This window comes from Diuraphis noxia, unplaced genomic scaffold, assembly GCF_037042655.1.
Source record: "Diuraphis noxia isolate RWA-SAM2 unplaced genomic scaffold, SU_Dnox_SAM2 contig0003, whole genome shotgun sequence".
Taxonomy (NCBI): Eukaryota; Metazoa; Arthropoda; class Insecta; order Hemiptera; family Aphididae; genus Diuraphis; species Diuraphis noxia.
Window position 1 is genome coordinate 71,688,953 of NW_028301713.1, and position 27,612 is coordinate 71,716,564.

Here is a 27,612-nt window from a genome sequence, read left to right on the forward strand (position 1 = left end):
GGCCCCTTGGTACTGGGGAGGTTAAGTTGATGGAGTTATGGTGGGGTGTGGGGTATTTAGCCCCCTCTAAACTTTTATTTTACTGCCAACATTTTATATGCGGTGGGGTAGGTTACTGTATGACGCTTAATTTTGCTAAATTTAGCTATTTGCTAAAAACATATACCACTGATGCTGAGAGGCAGGTACTTTAAACTATTTTGTATTATTATTATAACCGATCGGTAACGGTAAACATTAAAGACGTATGATATCTCATATTGAAAAATATATTCCATATTACACTTATAGAATTAGAGTCACAATCGTCGTGCTCTCCGCGACTATTGTTTAAGATGAGAGATGACAGTACAATATTGTAATAGCTATAACCAAATACGGCCACTAGGAGCATGGATTTTTGTTATTCATTGTCTCATTACAACATACGTGGACAACGACCCAATAACATTACGATATAAAGCTGTTGCATATAATTGTGTTGTTGAGGTTTGGAAGAGAGGCGATTGCGATATGAGCTACTAAACCACTAGTTCGAAATTTGATTTTTTTTTTTTTAGAGGCCCTGACATGAAATTAAAAAAAATGGCTAGGGGGCCATGGCACACAACCTTCTAATCTAGGCTTCATATATGGTAGGTCTCAAAACATTAAATGATCCGGACTCCATAATATTAATCATAAAAGAAGAATTAAAATGCACAAAATAATTATCCGTTAAGTTTATTTTGCTTCAGCCGACAGACCTCAATGTCCTTGATTATGTTCATAATGTTATAATTTTATCAATAAACTATGAAAGGCATTTAAAATATGTATATAACAATCAAAAGAAAACATATTAATTAATAAATATCTTTATTAAATGTAAAATACATATTTTGAATCTCGTCAAAATGAAAGCATCCGCTTTTCAAACAAGACAGTATTTAGAATTTTAATAGGGTTAAATGAAAAATAAATTATATATTATTTAGGAATAACCCAAGTAAATTATTGTTCCAAATAACAATCACTCCAAATACGGTCTTGCTACAAGTATAATTAATTTATACTTAGGTAGGTACTTAACTATCTAAATTGAAATAATAATTTTTAATTTTAAACAAAAATATATATGATACAATTTAAATACTAAAATTATTATAATTAACCATTTTACATCTGCAAACAAAGATGATCTAAAAAGTATTCGTAGATAACTTGACATTGCCTATCTATTGTATCTTTAATAAAATAAGTGTGTATTTTAGGTTCCCAACATCAATAATTTGTCTTTATATTTTAAATTTCATTCTGTAATAACTAATTCAAAGTTATCCTTTAAGACCCACGCAAAAGTGCATTTCCTGTTAAGTTATTCAAACTCATGACCCCTGTTTGTGACTAAAATTGTAATATTTGATTATATAGTTCATATAGTAATTGTATATTCAGTTTTTAGTTGAAATTTTATTGTAAGAGTGAGAAAACTCGAAAGTTGTAATACTAAATGTATACTAATTGTGACTATTTATAATCAATAGTTAAAATGACACTGTACGAGGGATAGAGTTGCCTAACGGATTATTACTCGAATACGGATTTGATACAGAGATTATCGAAGATTTTTCTATTCATAATCACAGAATAAGGATTACTAATGAGAACTTCAAAATCTGTGAAAATTTTAAGTATATCAGAGTAGCCAGAATCTAATCGTAATAAAAAATGCCCCTTTGCTGCTGAAATTGATTCAACATATCTTTTATGTTACTATTGTAAACAAACGTGATAAATTTTATTTTTCAGTGATAATTGACAAAATAAAATAACCTACGATATTTATTGTATCAATAAGTTATACCATAGATTATTATCTGATTACTGGCTACACTGATATAAATACGAGCGTCTCGGGAGCAAATAGCGCGTCCAATCAGAATCGTTCACATTTCTTATCATTCTTTATGAAAATTACTAAGTGATATAATTATCATCAATCATACACGTGTTATACTTATTATATATTTGAATTATTATTATAATATATAAAATATATAATAAACAATAATGGAAATAAATTAAATATATGCGAGCATATTCATGCCTGCGCTATTCTTTCTTCATCAAATACTCAAAATAAATTGTGTGAAACAACAGAAAAAGAAATTCTAATTTCTGCTGCCGAAATAAACTTAATACAAAAATAAATACGGACAAAGAATCTGAACAGTTATATAAAATAAAAAGTAAAAACCAATAAGAAGCTGGAATAGGAATAATGTCATCCATCATTGCAAGTAAAAGTAAAATGACAGAGGAAGAAATTGCAGAAATGAATAAGCATAACAGTCCCTTAATTCAAGGAAAACGAAAGATAATCGAAATAGAAGAAAATAATGAACCTGTTAATAAGAACCGATAAACAGAAACGATTTGTGGCCTAAAAAAGAAAAGTTGAATTACTCAGTGGTAGATTAGAATGTAACGAAAGAAAATCTTTGAAGGAAGGGTTGGTATTGAGTGAAGTACAAATCATACATACTTCCTACGGTCATACTTACCAGTAATATGTTTAAAATATTTTAATACATATGTGCTTTTTTATTATGATTTATTTTTATTTAACTGATAGTAGACTTTAGGTTGACAAGTATTTCAATGGGGTTTTCTTTTAAAATTATTTAAGTACTTTAGTTTGACAATATACAAAACAAACTTTTCTATAGCAAAGGACTTATCCAGTAACACTTATGCATTATGACTACCTGCAATCGTGGAATTTCCTTTCAATTTATTTCCAATATATATCATATTGAAATATGCTACTTAATTTTTTTTTTAATAATAATTTTCATAAAGGATGATAATAAATGTGATTTTCACAAATAATGATAAGAAATGTGAACGATTCTGATCGAAATTTTTTTCCGGAGACGCTCGTTGACAAAATCTATCCCCCATATTAAGAATCGATAAAATATATAAATTATCCTTTTGGTGATGATGCACATAAATATCTAAAAAATAGTTAGAGGAACTCAGACTAAAGATAATGTAGAAGCATTCTATGATTTTTATAGAAAAAATAAATTTTGATACAACTAAATTTTATAAAAAAATAACTAACCGACTATTAATTTTTGAAGCGGATTACAAACGGACAATTATTTTAACCAAAATGTATCAACTTTTTGTCAATCATACTGATTAATCTGGTAAACAACAAGATAAGACTTTTGAAAACTGATTTAATATCGTTAATATATCTACTTGTGATCGATCAGGCCACGTTTTAAAATTTCGTAAAGCTAATTTGAATATTTAAAATTTACAAAATGTTAAATGTTGACTATTCGAAAATGTAATTAAATATATTAAAATGAAGCCTGCTTCGATACCAAGAATATAATTATGGAACTCACATAAGTTTTTAGAAGTCTTATCACGGTATCAGGTCCATCAGTAGGACTAACTAAAGTGCATACAAATGAGCATACATTGTTCAACATTCACGTGTGCGTAGGAGAGCTCCAAAATTTTTTTTTGCATTGTCATATACACTAATGACAACTTATTACACACACCATTACAAGACTTGTATGCATACAATTAGAAAATCGTGCATTTTTTTAACTCCTTAAAAATTGTCTATGTAAATCCCCTTAAATAAATTATAATTGTTGAAAGTTTATGTAATAAGTTAAAAGTTTCATTTTTTATTAATTAAAAGGAAATACTAAAAAATTTATCAGGTTTGTTTGAAACAATTAATACCATTTAATTGGTAGATTGCTTAAAGCTCAAATCAAATTATAACCTAAATATTGGTATGATAAATTATATTATTTTTTTTTAGGTATACAGAGAAACCGAAAATAATAATACGAAAAACTTATGTGATGATCAGTAGAATATAATCACTAAGTTGATTGGATAAAAAAATGTTTTACACATCAAACAAAAGGTTAAATTATACCGTCATATCAATGTTAGTAATTAGTAAAGGTCATAATGAAAAGTAGCCTGAGAATATCGATTTGTCCAGTAACAAATTCGGAGCTACTCTACCCTCAGGATTTTTGCACATAAAAATCACAAAATTTACAATACTACTTATTGGCTGTAAAACTCAACATTCTTATTATAATTATTAAAATTATTGGTAAGTTGACTATTAATCAAAAATTAAAATAGCCTCAGTTAAATTGTTTTATAGTCAAGTCAGCCTTCTAATGACATTCCTAAAACAACATAATGTATACAAATAATATGGACTTATAGTAAACTATATAATAGAAAAGTCATGCATAATTACTCCTAATATGTAAAACATAAAATAATAATAAAACTATCTTATACAATAATAATAATAACAATAATAAACAATAATAATAATTATTATTATTTGAATAACAATTATGCTCATGTCATTTGCCAATTAAATAATAAAATTTAATACATGAATGAAAAAAATTTAGTTGTAGGTATCATGAGGATGCAGTTGAGGGTAATATGTTAAAATAAAAACCAAAGCAGATATATTGAACAATGTTATAAAAATGAATCATAACAATTTTGAATAAATAACCTACAATCCAGTTAAAAACTGAGATGACATTCGTTTTGGTGGTAATGCCAATCAGATTTCTGAAACAGAAAATTTAACTAATTACTTGATTGTAGTTGAATATTTGGATATATAATATAAATACAGCTACATCTAACATTGTATACTGTACTAATGGATCAAGGGTAGAAAATATTAAGAAATAATAGAATACATTTCTAAAAATACATTGAAACCAAATATATTTATTTGTTCCAAGCCTATTTCTTGAAACATTATTCATTAATATCAGTTAAAAATTTGTTTCAATAAGAAAATAAAAAACATAAAAACCTTACTTGGCATTGTATACTGCAATAACTAGCAGCCATACAAGTATTACAAGGAAAACTGGAAGTATTTGTACAATTGGCAGCCATGCACTAAAAAAAATGAATTAAATCATTTTAACATTAATAGAATTTCATTCTTTTGAAAACAAAACTATTTTAAAGATTAAAAACAATATTATTATGTCAATAGAAACACAATATCAAATTGATAAAATTCTTTAATTACTTTAGCAAGTACCTTTAATGTAATGATATAGTACCTACGGAAATATATTAAATGTTTCTGCCAGCAAAAAATAGCAGCTTCAATTTAAGACTAAAAATTAGGACATTATACTTTAAGGAATAGATTACAAACCCCCCAAAAAGTAAATTATTTTCTGGCTATAGTACTGGTATTTCCCTTTTTGTTCAATAAAAGTTATGTCATTTATGGATCTTCTTTATTTTGGTAATTTAAATAATTTGTATACAAAGTGCATTACCCATGCTCGAGAAAATAAATTAACCCTTTTCACTACTTAGGTACTCTTAAACGGACTAATATGACAACTAAATGTAAGAATAATATCAAACTATCTGATTCAAACAGTTTTAAATAAAGACATCTAAATATCTGACGGATAATTTTTTCTGAAATTCAATATAAATATTCAAAATAAATTAATATGTTTTTGTAAAATTGAATATTTTCAAATACACTATACTTATTTATAGAACTAGACAAGATTATGGTAGTCCCATGCTTCTCAAAAATTATCTTTATAAACTTAAACCTGTTATTAGATCAATTTTAAATGTTAGATATAAGTTGTTTATTCCCATACTGTCTTCCAAAACCAAAAATCATTGTAAAACCAATAAATGCTAAAAGCTAATTCATTCCCTTACTATAGTTCCATATTATATGACTAATGACTCAATATTTACCGTTTTATTATTAGAACCCTGATGATTTGGCATGTTGGGTAGTCGAGCATCAGGCAAATCTGGTGAAACCTGTACATATTTAAAATTGAATCATTTATAGTTTACCTACTACATGGCAGAACTGCTAAAACTATATTGTTAATATCAATAAATAAAGATATTGTGTTTGGTTTCAATTATATTATTCTTCTTCTTTTCAACCATATTATGTGACTAGACTTAGTAGTTCTACTTTCTACACCTCTATAGGAATCTTGTTTCCTACCTAGCTTTTAATCATAACAGCTATTCTCTTGTCATTAACTATATCATCTATCCATCTCGTTTTTGGTTACTCTCTTTTATTTTCTTCAACCTCATACTTCTTCCAAGTAACCTATCATCACAATATGATCGATCTATCTCAATTTATTGTTCCTGGTGTTCTCTAGACTACAATTGTTGCCTTTTTAATACACTACACTATAAGAATAGATATCCAGCCTAATCACTTCATCTTAGCACCCTTATTGATACTATACTTACCCACTATTTAAATATATTGTTACTATCTAGAATTTCATTATATAAACCATTTAAAATTATCATATTTTTTTACTACCAACCATAAATACTAAAGTTGAACATATTTAATCCACACATAACATAATTTTCATCACATGCCTTTCCCAATCAATTTCATAATCGATTCATCTAAACTCATATACAATTTACACAGTCTTACTCCTATATTCTATTTAAAAACAGTTCTACACTCTTTCAATACATCATACTCATAAATTTTCTCTAATACGTTCATATATATTTATCTTGCAGCTCTATAATTTGCCTTCATAAAATCTATAAGCTCCATATCCACATTTATATTATTCTGCCCTTACACATTCTACATCATATATAATATCGGTTCCATTATCAATTTTCCAGGCATAACCCCAAACTATAATATTATCATGTCACCACTTTATCCTGCAGCATACTACCCAATTCCTATACTCACACTAACAGTCTTTACTGTCACACATTTTATTACATTTGTTTGCCTATTCCAAAAATGTTATTTATACTTACAAGTTTCATGGTGTTAAACTTCAATTAAATTTAAATTATAAAGTAATTAAACAAAGCTATAAAATTATGATAATTAATTACCTGGGATTTGTGATCAGGAGTCTGCAAGTTATTCTGAATCAAGTAAGAATTTTTATAATTATAATTCTGTTGCTGTATACAGGTATTCATCGATGCCACTTGTTCGGCGATTTTTGCTAATGGATCACTCGGTATTGATTGTGCGAAATTGGTAGGATATGTAAGCGTATTTGAATGTTGAGGATGCGATGTAACTGATGAAATATTATGATTGTACAACGATTGTGAATACGACGGGGCAGAATTTGGGTATTGAGTGTGGTTAATACTTGATTTACTGCAATATGGATCACTACACAAATTTTGATACATGTTTGGTGTACATGTATTTGCTACCTTTGGAAGTTGCGAATTCATAGCAATTGAATGCTGACGCATTGAATTTTGTTGACGTGAATAAAATTGATGTTGAGTAGATGTTGCATTTGTACTTCCCGCATTTGATGTTTGTGTTGTAGTATTAGAAATTGAAGGCCTTGTTTGCGAACCAATGGGTATTTGGGTATAATTAGAAGACAAATTATTGTAATACAAACTGTAATTCCGAGGGACAACTGTTTGCAAACCTACTGGAAGATGATTACCAGTATTAATGGAAGAATAATTATTGTAATATGGACAATAATTTTGAGAAACTGTTGATAAACTTAAATTCTGAGAGACTGCTGCTGATGCACTTAAATTCTTAGGAGCTGCGGATGAACTCGGCAACTGAGGGACTACTGGTGAACTCGAAATCTGAAATATTGAAGATGAACTTGACATTTGAGGGATTGATGATGACCTCGAAATCTTAGAGACTGATAATGAACTCGACATCTGAGGAATTGAAGATGAACTCGACATTTGAGGGATTGATGGTAAAATTGAAATCTGAGGGAATGATGACGAACTTGACTTCTTAGGGACTGATGATGAACTCGACATCTGAGTAATTGAAGATGAACTTGACTCCTTAGGGACTGATGACGAACTCGACGTTTGAGAGATTGATGGTAAAATTGAAATCTGAGGGATTGATGACGAACTTGACTTCTTAGGGACTGATGATGTACTCGACATTTGAGGAATTGATGGTAAAATTGAAATCTGAGGGAATGATGACGAACATGACTTCTTAGGGACTGATGATGAACTCGACATCTGAGGAATTGAAGATGAACTCGACATTTGAGAGATTGATGGGAAAATTGTAATCTGCGGGATTGAAGACGAACTTGACTTCTTGGAAACTGATGATGAACTCGACATCTGAGGAATTGATGGTAAAATTGAAATCTGAGGGACTGATGACGAACTTGACTTCTTAGGGACTGATGATGAACTCGACATCCGAGGGATTAATGATAAACTTGAAAACTGAGGGGTCGATGATGAACTTGACTTCTTAGGGACAGATGATAAGTTTGAAATCTGAGGGATTGATGATGAACTCGATACCCGAGAGATCGATGATGAACCATAATTAATATCAAATTCTTTAGGATTATTTGCAATCGTAAAATATACGCGAGGAGGTTCAATTTGTGATTTAGATTTTTTAGTTTTTGTTGGGTTTTTGTTTGCACTTTGGCGTTCATTAACATTTGATGATTCTATATTGATACCAACTGTTGTATTATTTTGGACAGTGGAACCTTCAATACTTCTTTTGGACATGGATGCATTCATTATTTTCAAAAGTTCACTGATATTACCATTAAACCATTTTGATTTGTTAACAAATGAATTTGAAAAACTAAATTCAGGACGTACAGATATTTTAGGATAAACTGGAACAGGACACATTTCCTCTATAACTTCCGACGTAGTTTGATTAGTAGTATCCATACAGTTGTCATCCATTTCAAGTTCATTTGAATGTATAACGGAGATATGCGATGTTACATTGGTATCATTTGTAGCATGAACGCCATCGATTTCTAACAAGTCATCAATTCTTGTCAACTCAAATATTCCAGTCTTCTTATGTGACTTTGTTGGTTTCGAATCTTGTTGAATAAATAGATATCTACACTGTTTCACCTTTTTAAAGTACGCTGCTGCATTTCTAATAACTGACTTGTTAATATCTATTTTAAATTCATTTTTAGTATTCATAAAGATACACGCGATAATGAAACACCAGTCGAAGAACATACTAGGTAAAAACCAAGTTCTCCATAGTCCAATATCATAAAATTTGATATATTTTTTAATAGCATCAAGGAAGACAATTAATTTTAATTTCATCTGACTTGAAAGCATTGAAGACTTCTGAGAGATTTCGCGAAATATGCAAATTAAACAACCTGTTAATTGTGCCATATTGTATTTAGTGTCATTAAACATATTAAGGAGATTTAAAATTAACTCTCCGACAAGTTCTGATTCCGTAGTGGTCCATAATGCATCAATTTTGGATAGAAAATTGTTATTTAGAAAATATGTGGCCAAATCTTTAATGGTAGAATTTTCAAATACTTTATCATTAATGTTAATAATTTTTCTAATTTTAAGCTCTAAATGTTCATGGTCCAATACTTGTTTTTTCGTATCAGCAATATCAATTTTAGATGTATTTATTTGAGAATTTACCACATCGGAAGTACCTGTATTACTATCTACAATTAAATCTATACTATCTCCTGCACAAATATTCGTGTTCAATGCAGAGCTTTTAGGACATTCATCCCTTCCTTTTATTTTTATATTATCATGAGAATTTTGAACAAATTTATCTTGTTCTACTTGTGAAACATTTTCATTAACATCAAAATTAGCTTCTAATGCAGAACTTTCTTCATTTAGGGCACATTCATCAATTATCAATCTTGGATATAAAATTTCTTCGACATCGATGTTTGTTTCTAATGCAGAATCTTTGGTATTTGGACCACATTCATTTATTTTTGCTGGTGTAACATTTTCTCTTGCATCAAAATTGGTTTCCAATTCAGAAACTTCGTCATTTTGGACACATTCATCAATTATCAATCTTGGATACGCAATTTCTTCGACATTAATGTTTGTTTCTAATGCAGAATCTTTGATATTTGGACCACATTCATCTATTTCTACTGGTGTAACTTTTTCTCTTGAATCAAAATCGGTTTCCAATTCAGAAACTTCGTCATTTTGGACACATTCATCAATTATCAATCTTGGATACGCAATTTCTTCGACATCAATGTTTGTTTCTAATGCAGAATCTTTGATATTTGGACCACACTCATCTATTTCTACTGGTGTAACATTTTCTCTTACATCAAAATAGGTTTCCAATTCAGAAACTTCGTCATTTTGAACACATTCATCAATTATCAATCTTGGAGACGCAATTTCTTCGACATCAATGTTTGTTTCTAATGCAGAATCTTTGATATTTGGACCACATTCATCTATTTCTACTGGTGTAACATTTTCTCTTGCATCAAAATCGGTTTCTAATTCAGAAACTTCGTCATTTTGAACACATTCATCAATTATCAATCTTGGATACGCAGTTTCTTCGACATCGATGTTTGTTTCTAATGCAGAATCTTTGACATTTGGACCACATTCAACTATTTCTTCTCGTGGAACAGTTATTTCTCCAACATCAATATTTTTTTTCAATTCAGAACTTTCGGGATTTGTAACTAAATCAATTTTGAATTGTGGAACAAAAATTTGTCCAACATCATTAACCGTTTCCAGCATAAAACCTTCACCGTTTTGAACACTTACGTCAGTTCTTAGCCGTGGATTTATAATTTCTTCAACATTATTCACATTTGTTGAGGATATTTGATAATTTACAGCATCATGATCAATTGGATTTTTTTTAAATTTTTTGTAAGCCGAAGTTTTCATCTGATTAGTTGATGAAGTTGACCTTTTAGCACTAACTCGTTTTGATTGAGAATTATTTATCCTTAAATTAGATTGTCCTTGGACGATACCACCAGTGTTCAGTTTGTTTACTAGAGTAACTTTAGGAAATTTCTTTTTCTTGTTATTTACGCTATAAGCCTTAGTCATGCGAATAGGAGTATAAATTTCATCATCCGAAGTTACTGATGTATCAGAATAGTTATCTATTTTAGGTGTTGTATTATAATCATTAATTTTGTTTGTGTAGAGGATTTTTTTATCTTTTGACGAATAATCCTTGCCAAACAATTTTAAATTTTTGCAATCAATGATTTCTTTTAGTTGGGGGGTCATAATATTATTGTCTTTCTTTTTTTTAACTATTTTAACAGTTTTTTCATCAACATGACGTGGCAAAATAGTCCTAAAACAACATTTTAAAAGACTAAATTTAATTCTAAGTTTATAAACGAACCGAAACACAATAGGGAAGTTAGATGTTTAATTTGTAAGTAAGATTTACCTATTACTAGGTCTTGAAGATGAATTAATAGCAAGATCAAGTATTGGACATGTTTCAAGTTGTTTCATCATAGCTTTACTCGTTTCCACAGATCCGGTTAAATCGTAACACTGATCGAAAATCTAAAACAAAAAAGAATACATTCTTATTAGATTTGCGTTTAATTTAAATACTAATTATTATAGTTTAAAATCGATAGACACTAGACGGTTTTTTATATACTAGAAGTTAGTTGATTGTATTTTCAAAAACATTTGTTTTAAGTATTGCAGTTATAATTATTAAATAGTATAAAAATACGTATTCGTTATTTAAAACAGAATGTTTTATAGTTAATAAACTCTGTGAGAATATGTAATAGTCAATTTAAAATGTAACTTTTAAACATTAAAACATGAATTTATAGTGTACCCCCCCCCATGTTCCACCATCCGCCAAATAAAGGAAAATTACAATTAAACGTTGACTATTTATTTATCCGGCGATTTCACCAAAACCAGATATATGATAGATTTGTTGAAATTGTTTAAATACTTAACGGTTTTCACGACCATGTAAAATTTTTACAATTAATATAATCCTAGTAAATTTTTAGGACTTCCATTCGTAACAAAATTGTTTGTATACTCTACTTCCAAATTACTAAGCATTTATGCTGCTGTAATAGTAAATTAACAGTAAATACTGTAATGCATTCTTATCACTCAATACTTTTCCAAGTAATTTAATTTATGATCAATTAAAAACAAACATTCGTCACTAAAATTCAAGTTGTTAAAAAATAAAAGATTTTTTTTACTAACATACAAATACGCTGTATCCTAGGTTTTTCAAACATATCAAAAATGTCTTATCATCAGATTCATTTGTTTGAAATTTTTAAGATTTATTTTTAACGACAGATTATCTATATTAACCATGTCACGAATCATAATTTACTATTCTAGATATAAATATACTAGCTGGTCCCCGTGCACTTCTTTGCCCTTTAAAAATACCAACTCCATATGATTTTTGTGTTTAATTCGTCGTTTAGTACCCGGCTTTTAAATTTTAATTAAGTCAATTGTGATAATCTAATGAAGCGCAAAAATGTTGATGAATATTGTGAAAACGTGAAATAAATAATACGAAAACAATAATTAATAGTTATAAACAATTCGCAACCTTAGATTTAAAACAGCAACCTTACAAAATACAACCTTTAGTATATTTGTTGGTGGAAAGATGGCGACGCAATTGTATATTTTATGAACATCCTCTTAGCCCCGCAACTTAATTGGACTAGATTTATGCTAAAACCTGCTCCACAATGTCCAGATGTAAAAAATCAAGAAGATCTGATAAGTAGTTCCAGAGTTTACTCCATACAAAGATTTTTATTTCAAATTTATATAATTAGAATACACGTATATATAAATATTTCTAAAACATTTCTAAGATCCTCGCTAAATTAAATTCTTTATCTCAATAACTTGTTATTGCATGAAAGTAAAACACCTTGCAAGAGCCTAATGACTAAATATGATATAAAAAAAACATTATAATCTTTTTCACAGGGAAACAGGGATAAAATACAAGCAACAAAACTCATGCAATATAAAAAAATTAAAAATCACTTACCCTTTTTAAATACGATTCATTTTCATCAAATTGCTTTAAATATTGTTTGAGGAGTTTGTTAACGTTAAGAGAACTAATTTTCTTATAATCTAGAAAAAAAAAGTTAGTAAATCATAAATTGAAAAATAAACTAACATTTTAATTTGTCGTTGTAACATTTATTTAAAATATTACAAAGACCATTTCTGTCAACGACATAGATGGATGTCTAAAATTATCATAAAAATCTATATTCACTAAATATTCTAGTCTACGTATTCGTTGGAAATCATATTATGTAGGGAAATTTCAAGCCTAAAAAAGGAATATTAAAGGAGAAGAGTGATAAGGTCCCAAACCATTTGATTTTAGTTGCCGTATTTATCTACAAAATATTTTTTTATAAACATTTAAAAGGAATTAAAAAAAAAAAAAAAGCGGGTGAGTGGATAACACCTAACTGTACGTATCTAGAAAATGGAGATTGTGGATAAAATGGATATTGTTTTTGAATTTGAATTTAATGTTACAGCGGTGGTTGTATAATGCAATATGACAAAATTATTTTACTTATAAATTAAATAATAAAATATTAAAAATTTAAATTTACAACGGTAAATTTATAGTAAAAAATGTTTTAAAGTTTAAAAAGTTGAATAGGTTCTAAACGAAATCTGATGTTTTGAGACCCAATAGTTCAATAATCCAGGCTTAATACAGAATAATAGAAAAATAATAGAAACAAAAACTTACTTAAATATAAAAAAGCTCTTGCTCGAATAAATTCAATATTTGTATATCTTGATTCCTTTTCAGTTGGTACAATCTAAAAATAAAAAAATAAAATATAATAGTTATCTCTATGCGCTGAATTTACTACACTCTGTTTAATTTAAGAAAGGCTGACTTTTGCTACTATACATTATACACAGCAAGCATACGTATATATTTCAATGGTTGGCGTTGGTAAACGAGTATCGCCTGACTGCGACCCGACTAGTTGACGCTAACTACGTTTCTCAAGTTGAACTACTAATTTTATAACAGCATGCAATGTTTATAACGAATTCATATTATTATGAAAATATATAACTTTATAATATAATATGCTCGAAAGATATGAGCCGACCAGTTTTGCCCGGACGATAGATCGGGAGTAACAACCTACGATGCAACAGTATTTGTCTAGTACAGTAGACGCCACTTAAAGTATTCACTGGTTATAAGAATCGGCCGCTTATAGTGATAAAAAATGCCAGGAAAGGAGCAAACAGACATTATGAGTGCATTTTTCATCACATACAGTGTTCAGGTTTTCGGTTATTGTGATCAGAAATATAAAATATAAATATAATTTACAATTATATCACCTCTTTTTGTGTACAGGGAAAACCATTATGAATGACAATTATATTACGCTAACTGAATCCGTGCGTTGCATGTATTGCGGGCGATGCGTGCACGCAAATAAAACCAACTGTGACAAAGTACGGACATGTCCTAACTGGCCGTAACATGCGTGCGATGCGTTTTAACGCACCACACAAAATAGAGCATGTTCTATTTTCTAATACAACGTTGTGCGGTCAAGACACACTGTCGATTATTTCAATTTATTTTTATTTTTATTTAAAAAATGGATCTTCTTATTTCCGAAGTACAAAAAAGATCGGTACTTTGAATAAATGAGATACAAAATTTAAAGATCGGGTAGTGGCAGACAGGCATTGGGATTCTGTATCCAATGAACTTGGAATGTCAAGTTAGTTAATTTAAAATTGTATACTGAATATATTAGCTAATTAAATATCTTATTATTACAATATTACAATATTATTATTTATTATATAATAAATTAATATTTTATGGAATAATATAATCAGTAATAATAAAAATAACACAATACTAGTAATAATATAATTAGTTCCTATGAGCAATACAAATTGGACAATTTGGTAGTTAAAGTTCTGTATCGTGGTAATTTATACTTTCCTAAAAATTTAGCGAAAAAATCATTTTATAATATAAAACAATATTTATCGGTTATTTATTTATAACAATGTATTACAAATTATTATTGAAAAAAAATGCTTAAATTACGTCTTATATTCTCCGCTGCTCTGGATGTTTTGTTATTTCTCACACTTATTGTTAAATCGCTGGATAAATTATTCATTCGGTTTGATATATCTGAGTCCATATTATATGCTGTTACTCCTTTTAGATTCTGAACGAAGTGATGTATGTATTGATTTTACAATGATGTGTTTTTTTTTTTGTCTGTGTACAGCATAACTAGTCGAAATAATGCTTCAATTTCAAACTTTGGGGGTGGTTTCCGATGTAAAAGTGAGTATCCTTGGTGCATTATAGAGCAAAAGTAAACATTTTCCAACAGTTTTCAAAAAAATCGAGAAAAACGGGAATTTTTACGTACGCAAAATCAGTTTTCGACCAAATCGATTTTTATATATGGTTGTAATTCAAAAACTAATCACTGTAAATACTTGAAATTTTCACCAAATGTTTATGTTATGGTATCTATATTCAGTTTAATCTTAAAAAATTGTTGACTTTTTTTGAGTTATTTATAGACCACTGAAATTTTCGGTTTTTATGAGAATTTTTTTTTGAAGTGCCGGTAAAAAAATGTTGGAAGACCAAAAAAACTTGAAAATTTAATACAAGGTTCCTTATGAAATGTTCTTATTGTAGCTAAAAAAAATTTAAAATCATAAGTCACAATTTTTTTTATAAACGTTTATAGTTCAAATTTTTACGAAACCTGTCGAAAACGCGAACAAATAATTTTGAAGTTGAAAAATCATAAAATTTTTTGAGTTTATAACTAAGGATTAAAAATACAACACTAAGTTTTCCATTATAGTTTTCCTTCAATTAGCTATAGAGAAAACTCGAAGCATCATTATAGGAACAATTTTAAGTGCGTTTGAATTTTAAATTTTTATGAAATAGCGTAACGATAACGATTTATCCTCAAACGATTTTAAATATTTGTTATTATTCATAAAGTATAAGTCGTAGATACTTAAAAATTTTACCAGTTATTTAGATTGGCATGTTCTTTACATGATTTAATTTTCAAAATATTTTGACTTTTTTTGAAATATTAATTGACAACTGAACTTTTAAATTTTTTTTTTTTTTGGTGTCGAAAATTTTTTTTGTATGCAATGATAGGCATCATTGCATTTAAATTTAACCTAACCAATTCAGAGGACCATCCCACCCCTTAATGTACAGCAGAGCGACATCCACTGACCCGCTTTTTTTTCCAAATCTATAATTACATTGTGCAGCATACATAATGCTTTTACAAATGTGATCAGCATTGTCTATCTTTGTCCCTATAGACTTCTGCAAAATTCTAAATTTTGCTGCTGCTATACCGAAAGAACATTCTATTGTCATTCGTGCTCTGGATGGTCTATAATTAAAGTAACTTTTATTTTCATCATTTAGTAACCTTCTTGGGCATGGTCGCATCATGAATGTTCGCAAAGGAAATGCTTCATCAGCAATGAAAGTATATTATGGACCAATTAAGTTCAAATTTTGTAGTTTTTTAGAATGATGTAGCTTCAAAGTTTTATTGTCAAGACGTTTTAAAATATTTGAATTTTATAATATACCTCCACGCTATCTTTTCCTTAAGACCCGACGTCAATCATAATAAATTTATAATTTGCATCAGCAACAGCCATCAAAACAATAGAGAAAAACTGTTTATAATTGAAGAATATACTACCGGATTTTTTTGAACATTTTATCCGAATATGTTTGCCGTCTGTACCTACTTTTTTCCAACACAATTTGGAAAATTCCAATTTTCATCAAATTCTTGTGTATTTTTTTCGAAATCAACTATTGTAGGTGTGAGCATATTATGTTATTCTTTCAATATTTTACAAATTCTTTTACAAATTTCAATAACAATTGAAGACACTGCTGTTTTTGAAATTCTAAAGGTTAAAATAATTTGCCTAAAAGCTAAACTAGTAGCAAGATATCTGTGTGTAAAAAAAATTTAGAACATATATTGTATTTTGTATTTTATTGTATTTTAACTAGTGGTGTGTCACAGTATTTATATTTTATTGTTATATGTTTACATATTTATTTAAGTTCTATATTATGTATATTATAATATATATTTATATTTTTTATTATATACATATTAGATATTATATTCCAGATTATATTAAACAAATAAATTTTCAAAATAATTTGGCTATTTTTTAGTTATTTATAGACAGTTGACATTTTAGATTTTTCTAAGTATTTTGTTTTGATATGTCGATAAAAAAAATGTAGCAGTCCAGAAAATCTTTAAAATTTAATACAAGGTTTCTTATATGTAGTATCTACTTATCGCAGTTAAAAAAAACAAAATAAAAATTGTTGGCCACAATTTGCAAAGAATTTTGTCGTTGAAAAAAGATAAAAAAAAATCTAAGGTTGAAAACTAAAAATTGAAAATTAATTACAAGGTTGTTTATAAGTTTGCTTACAATAATTATATTGTATTTAAAAATTATTACATATTATTTTGCCTAGGATATAGTTCTGTGTGACCCGCCGCTCTTACTTTACGGTTTGTTTTCGTCCGTCGTTCAGTGTATTGTAGGTATAGAAAATAGTATAGTATAGGTAGTATAGTATAGAAAATAAAAATTATTAAAAATAAAAAATAATTACACTACATAAATATAATTTTAATATTTAAATGTTTTTACGGTATTTTCTACCTGTTTTTCGAGTCGCCGCTTAAAATAGTGAGTTCCGGTTATAGTGATCTAAAGTACTCTTGAACGAATGTGATCCCTATAAGCGGCGACCACTGTATTTGAATAAAAACCATCGTTGCATACGAGTATGTCACAGACCCGTGGACTTCCGTGGACCCTTCATATAGGTTTATTAATTAAACTCACTCGCACAAGTAACTTGCAATGTAATCAATAGTATAGGTAGTTCTTATGTACCTATGTTAACTACCAAATATTAGTTTAAATATGTATATTTAAAATAAAATAGAGTTTTTTCAATAATTAAATTTAATAGGGATGCTATACGTCCTATGTCCATCATTTAGCTTCCTGAAGGCGAATTTCACAAGCCGCTTACTGCCGATACATAGGAATCCTAGAATCAAGTTTAAATCACCGCGCAACTATCAGCGATCACCGTCAGCGGGTTTATAAGAAGAACGAACTTGGCGTACAATGGATGACAGTGTAAAATAAATGAAATTAGACAGTACATTGAGCCACAGTCGAAGCGAAATGAGCTTATTGTAGAAAGTTCACTACCCCGAGAAACTCTCGGCCTACAGAACGGTAAGCGCCATGTACAATTTTTTTTGTCATCTAAGTATCTAATTTTGATCCAACGCCAGCTTACCTATTATTAAAAATTGTTTGTTTTTGATGTATTTTATTTCATTTTTACAAACATACATAAATTAACGTATATATTATGTATATAAGTGTACAAAACTACAAAAGAGAAAAACAATGACGTCTGTCAGCATTTGAACTTTAAATGCTTAAAAAATATCGTGTTTATACCATATCTTTAATATTTTAAGCTTCTATTATAACAACTTATAAAGAATCTTATATCTAATTTTCAAACTTCTTTGACCCAGCGAACATTTTTGTATTGATATTTATAAAAAGAGTCAAAATATTTTGAAAATTCTATTGTTTATGCTACCTGTATAGAAAATTATAATACTTTAAACAGTATATGAAAATTTCAACTATCTAAGGTTATTCGTTTTTAAATTCCTAACTATTTTCTAACAAATTTTTTTAATACATTTTCAAAAAAGAAAAATAGTGTTCTTAGACTAATTTTTACTATTTCCAACTACCTACATAGCTTCAATGAAACAACATAAGTCTATAATGACTAATTAGTCTAGGGCCCGGGTGTTGACGACTTTTGCTTCTTTATAGAATATATATCATTGACGATTCTTTCAATCTTAAAATATGTTACGGTAAAATACGAGTCTAACAACCTAATTTTTTACTTTAATAGCAAAATTGGGCGAATGTAAGTTTCCTAAACGAGAGTAGCAGGTAAAAAAAATACATACGTTACCACACTATATAGAAAAAGTTACATAATACGTATATTAGTTTCTACATGGCAGAAAAAATTATATTCATACAAATTTTTATAAATATAGGTAGGTAATATAATATAATGGTTGAAAAATATAAAAAAATCGCATAACGCATTGACACAAGTTAATATAATATGATGAGTAAAAAATATAATAAAAATCGCATGTAATGCAATATTTTATATTTTAATTATAAGGTTTATTTCTAATACTTAAAAATGTAACATAATCGTATAATCATATTGATGAATTTTGTTTCGTTGTATAATCTAAACATATTTTATTTATGAAATTTTCTTTTTCGGCGTACCTATTTTTTATTTTTTTACTGATTTATGGTTATGTATAACTAGTTGTAGTTTTTATTTTTATATACGTAAGTACTAGAAAAAGTTTGAGAATTTAAATAATTTTAAAAATATGTGAATGTTGGTGATAACAATTTGAATTAATATCTGAATGAAAATTTTCACATGCGTTTGTCGTATGGACTTTATTAGAACATCGCTGTGCCCACATTTTCGTAAGATTAATTCATTTGATATATTATAATTTGTCTATCAATTAATCGATTAAGCATATAAAGTTTACCTAAAATTTAATACCTATAACAAATTAAACTTAATCTAATATAACAAATTTAATTATTAATTTATTTATGAAAATTAGTAAATACATATTTACGCCTTTTTTCCACCGTGTAGGAACAAACGAATGCAATTGTTTACCTACTTCTCTTGTGTACGAATTTACTATTTCCGCAAAATTAGGGATTCATTAGGTATTTATTTGTTATTATTGTAGCGATTCCGCATGAAGCTGATTCTAAAGAGGTAGATAGATAACTAATTGTGAAATTAATCAACAATAGGTACCTATTGACTAAAAATTTAAACTGGTACATTTAATGTAGTCGAGACACTTCAATCAATAGAATTTGTTAATATTCAAAATATATAGGATTACTCGAATATTTTCTCAATCCAAAATATTTCTTAGTACAAATTATTATTCAAAGAATCTACTGGCGTGAAGGTGCTTTAGGTAACTTTGATAGATAACAAACGTATTTTTTATATGTTCTTTTATTTGTGATTTAATACCTATGTCGTATTCCTTGCATGTACATAGAAACGCAATACTATTAGTCTTATTCCCAGACTTATTAAAATTATATATTCTCTAATAGCCTATTGGTAAATCAAAATAAACAATAGTTTACTACACGAGGTTATAGACTGCTTAACATTATAGTATGGTGTTTCCATACATACAGGGTGATTCTTATTTTAAGTGGTTACACTAATTATCTCGAAAAGTATTTATTTTTTTCAAAATTTTTTTTTACATGGTTTCAAGTTGTTAAAAAACCAACGTTTTTATTAAAAAATTATATTTTTAAATATTTTTTATCCTTATCATTTTTTAAGTTTTTTACTTTTTTGAATGACAACATAGAGTTTTAATTTCATATTCCAAAGCAGAATATTTTTCTAAGTATTTTGATTCATAATAATCGAATTTAGGACGAGTAGTTTATGAGTTATATGTATTTTAAGTTTAGACAAGCGGAGTAGTGGACAAACATTTTGCGGGGTAACCCCGTACCACTCCACTCTGCCAATCTAAACTTTAAATACTTATAACTCAAAAACTACTCGTCCTAGATTCGATTTTTATGAATCAAAATACTTAGAAAAATATTCTGCTTTGGAATATGAAATTAAAAATCTATGTTGTCATTCAAAAAAGTAAAAAACTGTAACGGAGTACGACATAAAACGGTCCTTTTCAGGACCACTAACAACTAAAAACCACATGCAACACATATTAAACGCAGTTCCAAACGGCAGGTTTTACATAGTAAAGTTTCAACGGTATGACGAGGAAAAACCGCACTGAGCTAGTAACAGCCACCAGGCAACGATACGATGATGACTCGTCATACCAACAATCTACAAACAATCAGCAACAACTTTACCGATCCAAATGGGTATATATACCAGTAGATTTCAGAAACTCTTCACTCTTCAACTTCATCTCTAATCGTCAACAAGTCATCAAGAACTTACTACACCGACGACTAGAGACCAGAAGAACAACCTACACCGACTCTACAGCTCAAGTTCAGATCGCCGAGCAGACCAGCGTCGAGGCGAAGCGAACGCAGCGTGACCAGAATCAGCCGACCAATAATAGTCGGAGAACGAAGACCATCGAACCGGCAGCAACAAATTCGACGACGTTGAGTATCCGGGACGGCAAGTGAAACCACCGGACCGAACGTCATACAACATTATATACGCGATTGCTGTCATCGATCCCGTTCTCTCCCTTACCGACCACTTGCTAAAGTACCGTCGACCCGAGCTCCTTTCCATCAAGTAGTAGCCGCTTGTACAAGCTACGCGCTACTGGTGGAGGACTCCTTCCCATATCTTATAACTCTATATAATATAATTATCTCACACCCATTATATGTGATAGGACTGAACGATAACATCGTCGGTCGAACACGAGCTCTCACCGCGTCAGTCCGCTTGTGTAAGTCTGACTGACGCATCCGTGAATCTCACTCCTCCCAGATATTGTACAAATATTAAATAATATATTACTTGATTAAATAAAAGACCAGCCATTAAATCCTAAAACCAAGGTATATTTATTTCTACAAAGAACGGTTGGTACTTAAACTTACCACACCGTATCAAAACTTAAAAAATTATAAGGATAAAAAATATAATTTTTTAATAAAAACGTTGGTTTTTTAACAACTAGAAATCATGTAAAAAAATATTTTGAAAATAGTAAATACTTTTCGAGATAATTAGTGTACCCACTTAAAAGAATCACCCTGTATACTGATATACTATCCTATTTATACATATTATAATATATGTATACTCGTAGACGTCAGTTCATAGCATTAATATATTTTCCACAAATTAAAAAAAAATCACAATTTTGCGTAAGTAATAAACTGTTATTTTTAATGCCGTTTTTAAGATTAAAACAAATAAATAATTGCATTAACTTCAATAGTTTTTACTCATACCTAATAGTAGCACTTAAGTACTTATAATATATAACAATTTAAAGGGTATTTTTTGTGATTTGTATGTTATAAATCGAGGTATAAATGCACCTTTTTAGGCCTTTTGAATAGGTTTTTAAAGGCATCAGTATTCGAGTCCTAGTTATGACTAATAAACAATTAAGCAAACACTTGATGTACTTAAAACAAAAATATGGATTACCCTACTCAGATACATATAATTATTATATTAATCTTTATCGTGTATTTATTAATGAGCTATATAAAAATTTAAATTAACATGTGTCAGTTTTAAAGTCGATTATTGAACACAAAGTTCAACTATGGACCTTTATCTTACCATAATATTATGCTTAATAAAACAATTTAAAAACCAGAAATACTATAATTTATATATACAATAAAATATAATATTGTAAATTAATTTTATTTCAGTAGAAGCGATCATAAACGAAGTAGATGGCTGATTGGAAAACTCATTAGCCTGGTATATTAAGCGATTTTGACAATAATTCATAGCATTTCTGGAGACTACATAAAGATTTTCGGAGTTAGTGGAATGCTGAGAAAATCTATGTTTTATATGGGAGAGTAGAGAGGGTACATCAGTTAAACCATTCAATATTATTAATGTCATGCATTAAAATTTTTTAATATGACAATGTTATATTTTAAGATTTATTTTAATAGGTTTTTTGGCTTTATAGATATTGAGTACTGTGAAATGAAAAGCTTCATTTATTCATTATGCCAGCCATAATTAATAAATGCTCAAAACTTCAATCACTAATTATTTTCATGAGTAATTATTTTTAAATAGCCCTTTAAATACTATATCAATATAAAGTGAAAAAAGGTTTATTTTTTCGATTACCTATGATGATTTCAATTGTTATATCAATATTATGCTATACCTAGTGAGCGGAAATAGAGAGCGAGTGATCTTTGTATCGTATTCAGATTTTTTTTGAGTATATAATAACAAAACTATTTATCATACATATAGACTAACGATAAAAATTGAACGAAAACGAAAAAGTAATACTTAAAGATTGTAAAATATTTAACGCTCAACGAAACTAATATTTTCACCAAAACAAATGAGGACTACGAAATTCGGGTTATAACAACCAATATTCGAACTAAAAATATACAAATTAATAGTTTCCAAAAGAAATAAAAAACTTTTGCCCTTGAATCGACGACCCCCATGCACTACAGGATTTGGCGCATTTCCAGTAGTATACAGGGCGATTGATTTATCATAAAACACTCATTATTTCAAAAAGTATTGACTTTTTTCAAATTATTTTTTACATGGTTTTAAGTTGTTAAAAAACCAACGTTTTTATTAAAAAAATATTTTTTATCCTTATCATTTTTTAAGTTTTTTACTTTTTTGAATGACAACATAGAGTTTTAATTTCATATTTCAAAGCAGAATATTTTTCTAAGTATTTTTCTCGGTATTTTTATACATAGGAATCGAATTTGGGGCTAGTAGTTTATGAGTTATAAGTATTTAAAGTTTAGATTGGCAGAGTGGAGTGGTACGGGGTTACCCCGCAAAATGTTTGTCCACTACTCCGCTTGTCTAAACTTTAAATACTTATAACTTGTAGTGATCACGTCGCCTACAGGTATCAGTAGTCAAGGATGATGTTTGGAAGGTGACTCTTGAGTTAATTACACAACGTAGAATTCTTCTTAATTAGATTAATTGTTTATTTATTGTGGTAAAACATATATTTATTTATAACATGAAAGCTGAATGTAAGTTAAGTATTCTGAATGATAGAATAAATTCGATTTGACTCGAATATTTTCTAAGTTCAAAATATTGTTTATAAGAAATTTTCTAAGTCCAATGAATTAAATTAAACAACAGACTGGCGTGAAGGTGTTCTGGCTAGTCTGGTCAAGTCGCGTCTGAATACAGGCCGTTTCGGGGTCCCTTATATAGTGCTACCCTCTACTCCCCATAGTCTACTTGCTCTTGTCGCTGTTCTCACGGATGTGGTATAATCATCTAAACTGACGGAAATGCCACCCGCCCACATATGAGATCAGTACACATCCCGTGCAGCTGCATGCTTGATAATACTGTATCTATTATTATGACAGTATATTCCTAATTTGGGTATCGTTTCTTGGAATTCTTATCCCATAGTCGTGTCTAACGTCCTGAGGACATGGAACGCCTATCTATCTGTTTCCATAAATGTTCAGTTAATCCCCCAATGTTATTTGGTGTCCACGCCTAACTTTTACCTTTAGTAGTCTCTTATTATTTTAATAATCCATGGCCACTCCCTTGAAATTGTTACCCTCTCAGGTGGTGTCTACATAATTATTACCTAGTTGACCGTGAACTAAGCAATGCGGGACGCTAGTCCATAGCAAACTCATAAACTACTAGCCCCAAATTCGATTTCTATGTATCAAAATACTTAGAAAAATATTCTGCTTTGGAATATGAAATTAAAACTCTATTTTGTCATTCAAAAAAGTAAAAAACTTAAAAAATGATAAGGATAAAAAATATTTAAAAATATAATTTTTTAATAAAAACGTTGGTTTTTCAACAACTTGAAACCATGTAAAAAAAAATTTTTGAAAAAAGTCAATACTTTTTGAAATAATGAGTATTTCATGATAAATCAATCACTATAGGTAGGTGATTCACTTACTCATCAAATCGATTAATTTTCATAATGAATGTTTTTTTTTTCAACAAAATTCTATATTATGCTATCTATTCTGTCCCATCTGTTACATTAATAAGTATTAATTAATTTATAAATTAATTATTTATTTATTTATTGATTATTTTTTTTTATTAATTAATAAGCTTAATTGATAAAATAGTACAAAACAGACGGAATAGACTGAGGGAAGAGACCTCCCAACGGAGGTACTTCAACCATAATGAATGTTAACATAACTTTATTTCAATCATTTGGAACGAATTTGTTTTTAAAAAAAACGTAATTGTTAAGTATTATAGATGGCATTACACATTGAGGGCACAATATTTTTGGGGTCGTGAAGTGATTAAAAATTGAGGCTGGTAGTTTAAATTTTTTACTTTTGTATATCATTATTTATCATTATATAGGTATCACATGGTTGATACCCGATGGCCAATTTATGTAAACACTTTTTTGGCCTCAATTAAAATCATTTATCACCGCTGATATGAGTATAAGACGAGGTATATGACGTTATGACCTACCCCATCGAGATCAAGAATAGGATATTCTTTATCTCGATGACCCACCTTATGTTTTTATTATTATTACAAACTAAAGTTCTAAGAGTTAAGAATGAGTTTAAAAAGTAATCCGCGAAAATGCAATACATTTAAGTTCGTATGTCAGTATGTATCATGTGGAGCTACATTTTTGATAAGGTTACAGCTGCAGTGTGCGGCGGTAAAATTCTTTTGTCTTGGCGGTGCCGCCGGGGTGGCGGTAAAATTGAGTCAGACTTCATTTTGCCGCAACCGCCACCGCCACAGTGGCGACCTTAATGCGTAGTCTTCAGTAATAATGTTGTATTAGCACTGAGTATATGCTTTACAATATTATACTCAATGTAATAGAGATATTAAATCGAGTATTATATTATTACAAGACAAAATTTATTGCATTACAGTCGTTTATCGATACGCAGTTATTAAAAATATCCTTGCAAAAATCAATTAATTTTATATGCCTATTCGTTTTATATAGGTACACATTTTGTGTCTTCCGGATCAGATTACGTAGGTACTCTTTCATGATCCTTTAAATCAGTGTAGTCAAATCACTAACCTCTTTCTACTTGTATTTTACTATGCGTTCCTCGCACAAGTAAATGGGAAGATTTATAATTACCTATGTTTAATTGTGTTCCTCCCCATTTTTCCCTTTCATCAGAATTAATCTAATATTGTAATGGTAATAATAACTATCTTCTTTCTAATCGCTGATCTTATTATTGCTATTGTTATACTCATATTATAACATCTTATAAATTATCATGCAATTAATGTAATGTGAGTCACCAGTACAACTCGTATTGATATCAAAATTCGAAAAACTACCAACCCTACATTAAATACCTAATATTATTAAAATAAGATAGCCGAAAAACAAAAATTATAATATATCAGGTATACAGGCGGCATTTCGAGTATGGGCAGCTCGATGGGCAGTATGGCGAAGTGATAGTTATCATACGAGGTGAGATATAATGGAACGCGGAACGTAGAAATATCGGTTGGTTCTGTATAATAATTGTCTATTGAAAAGGATTGGTGGGGCACGAAATGTGACTGTCGATTAACAATACAATGTAGTAAGAAGTCACAGTTTGGGAACCTCTGTTTATTACAACGGACGGCGGTATAATCCCCACAATCCCACCACCGAAAATTACGATAACAGACTAACCTTCCATGTTTGAATGTTTCTACACAAAATGTTCACAGCACATGTCATATAATCGGGGTTTAGTAAGTTCCCACACGGCCACACGAAGTCTGAATAAATTGGGAAGGAAGTTTGTGTTCAGTATAATTTTTACTCACCACCTACAGGGAATACAGGTATTAATTTGTTTTACGATGACGATTCAAATAGTATTAAGGTAGTGATTGTGGTTAAGGCAAAATTATGCGGGACATGATATTATACTGCCACTGGCAAGGCAAAAACATTTTACTCTGCATTATACCACCAGCGAGTGGCAACCATAATATTTTAAATACTATCATTGTTGAAGACGCGCAGCATTAATTGGGTGTGCGTTAATTAAGATCTAACGACTAAAATAAATAGTGAGAGAAAGAGTAAGCAAAAATATTATAATATATTTTAAAATTATGTTCGACTTTAACGGTCGCGGCGACACAACGTACTGAGTAGGAAAATTAAATAGTTAACAACAATCCACACAGGTCGTGACATGGATAAAACCAGTCGGTCTGTGTTAATCGACTTCATCACATTATCCTTTCTAATACCGAGTGAAAACAAAATTCGGAACCTATCACAATAATAGTTAGTTAAACTATCTTACCGTCGACTGGTTTTCGGAACATTCACCGGAATGTATTTTGGAGGTACTTGCCACAAGGTCACGTGGCACTGATATTGCTTTTTTGGCATAAGTCTTGTAAGTCTTTTTCCTCTCTGGTTCAGTACAGCGCGTAGTTAAGCTTTGACGGACTCGTCTCTTGCGGTTCACCGCACCGTCGCGCACGAAAGCGTTCATTGAATAACGATTATAAAGACAGTTTCACGCTAATCGTACGTTCATAACAAAAATTATTTGTAGAATGAGAGTTTAATTAATGGCACTTATTATTGGGGGAACAAAAATAGGAAAACTTAGGATTAAACACAATCTGTAAGCAATTAAACGTAAATAAATAAAAGCGATCACATATTCGTTGCAGTCTAATCACGATGTTCGGTTATTAGGACGTTT

The 27,612-nt window shown here is 29.3% G+C and overlaps 1 protein-coding gene across 3 annotated transcripts; it reads right to left on the minus strand.

Annotated features, from left to right (window-relative positions):
* Positions 1 to 3,877: 3,877 nt before the first annotated feature.
* Positions 3,878 to 27,612, minus strand: LOC107164810 (uncharacterized). 3 transcript variants are annotated; one of them, XM_089222621.1, is made up of 9 exons: positions 27,202 to 27,612; positions 13,679 to 13,751; positions 12,947 to 13,035; positions 11,324 to 11,445; positions 7,236 to 11,245; positions 6,967 to 7,160; positions 5,815 to 5,883; positions 4,891 to 4,974; positions 3,878 to 4,632 (listed from the first exon to the last, which is right to left on the minus strand). In XM_089222621.1, exons 1-9 carry the CDS (start codon positions 27,394 to 27,396, stop codon positions 4,585 to 4,587), a joined length of 4,884 nt encoding a protein of 1,627 aa, XP_089078747.1. In that variant the 5' UTR covers positions 27,397 to 27,612; the 3' UTR covers positions 3,878 to 4,584. The 3 variants fall into 3 exon arrangements, with proteins under 3 accessions (XP_089078747.1, XP_089078746.1, XP_089078745.1); XM_089222620.1 differs by having other exon boundaries at positions 6,967 to 11,224; XM_089222619.1 differs by having other exon boundaries at positions 6,967 to 11,245.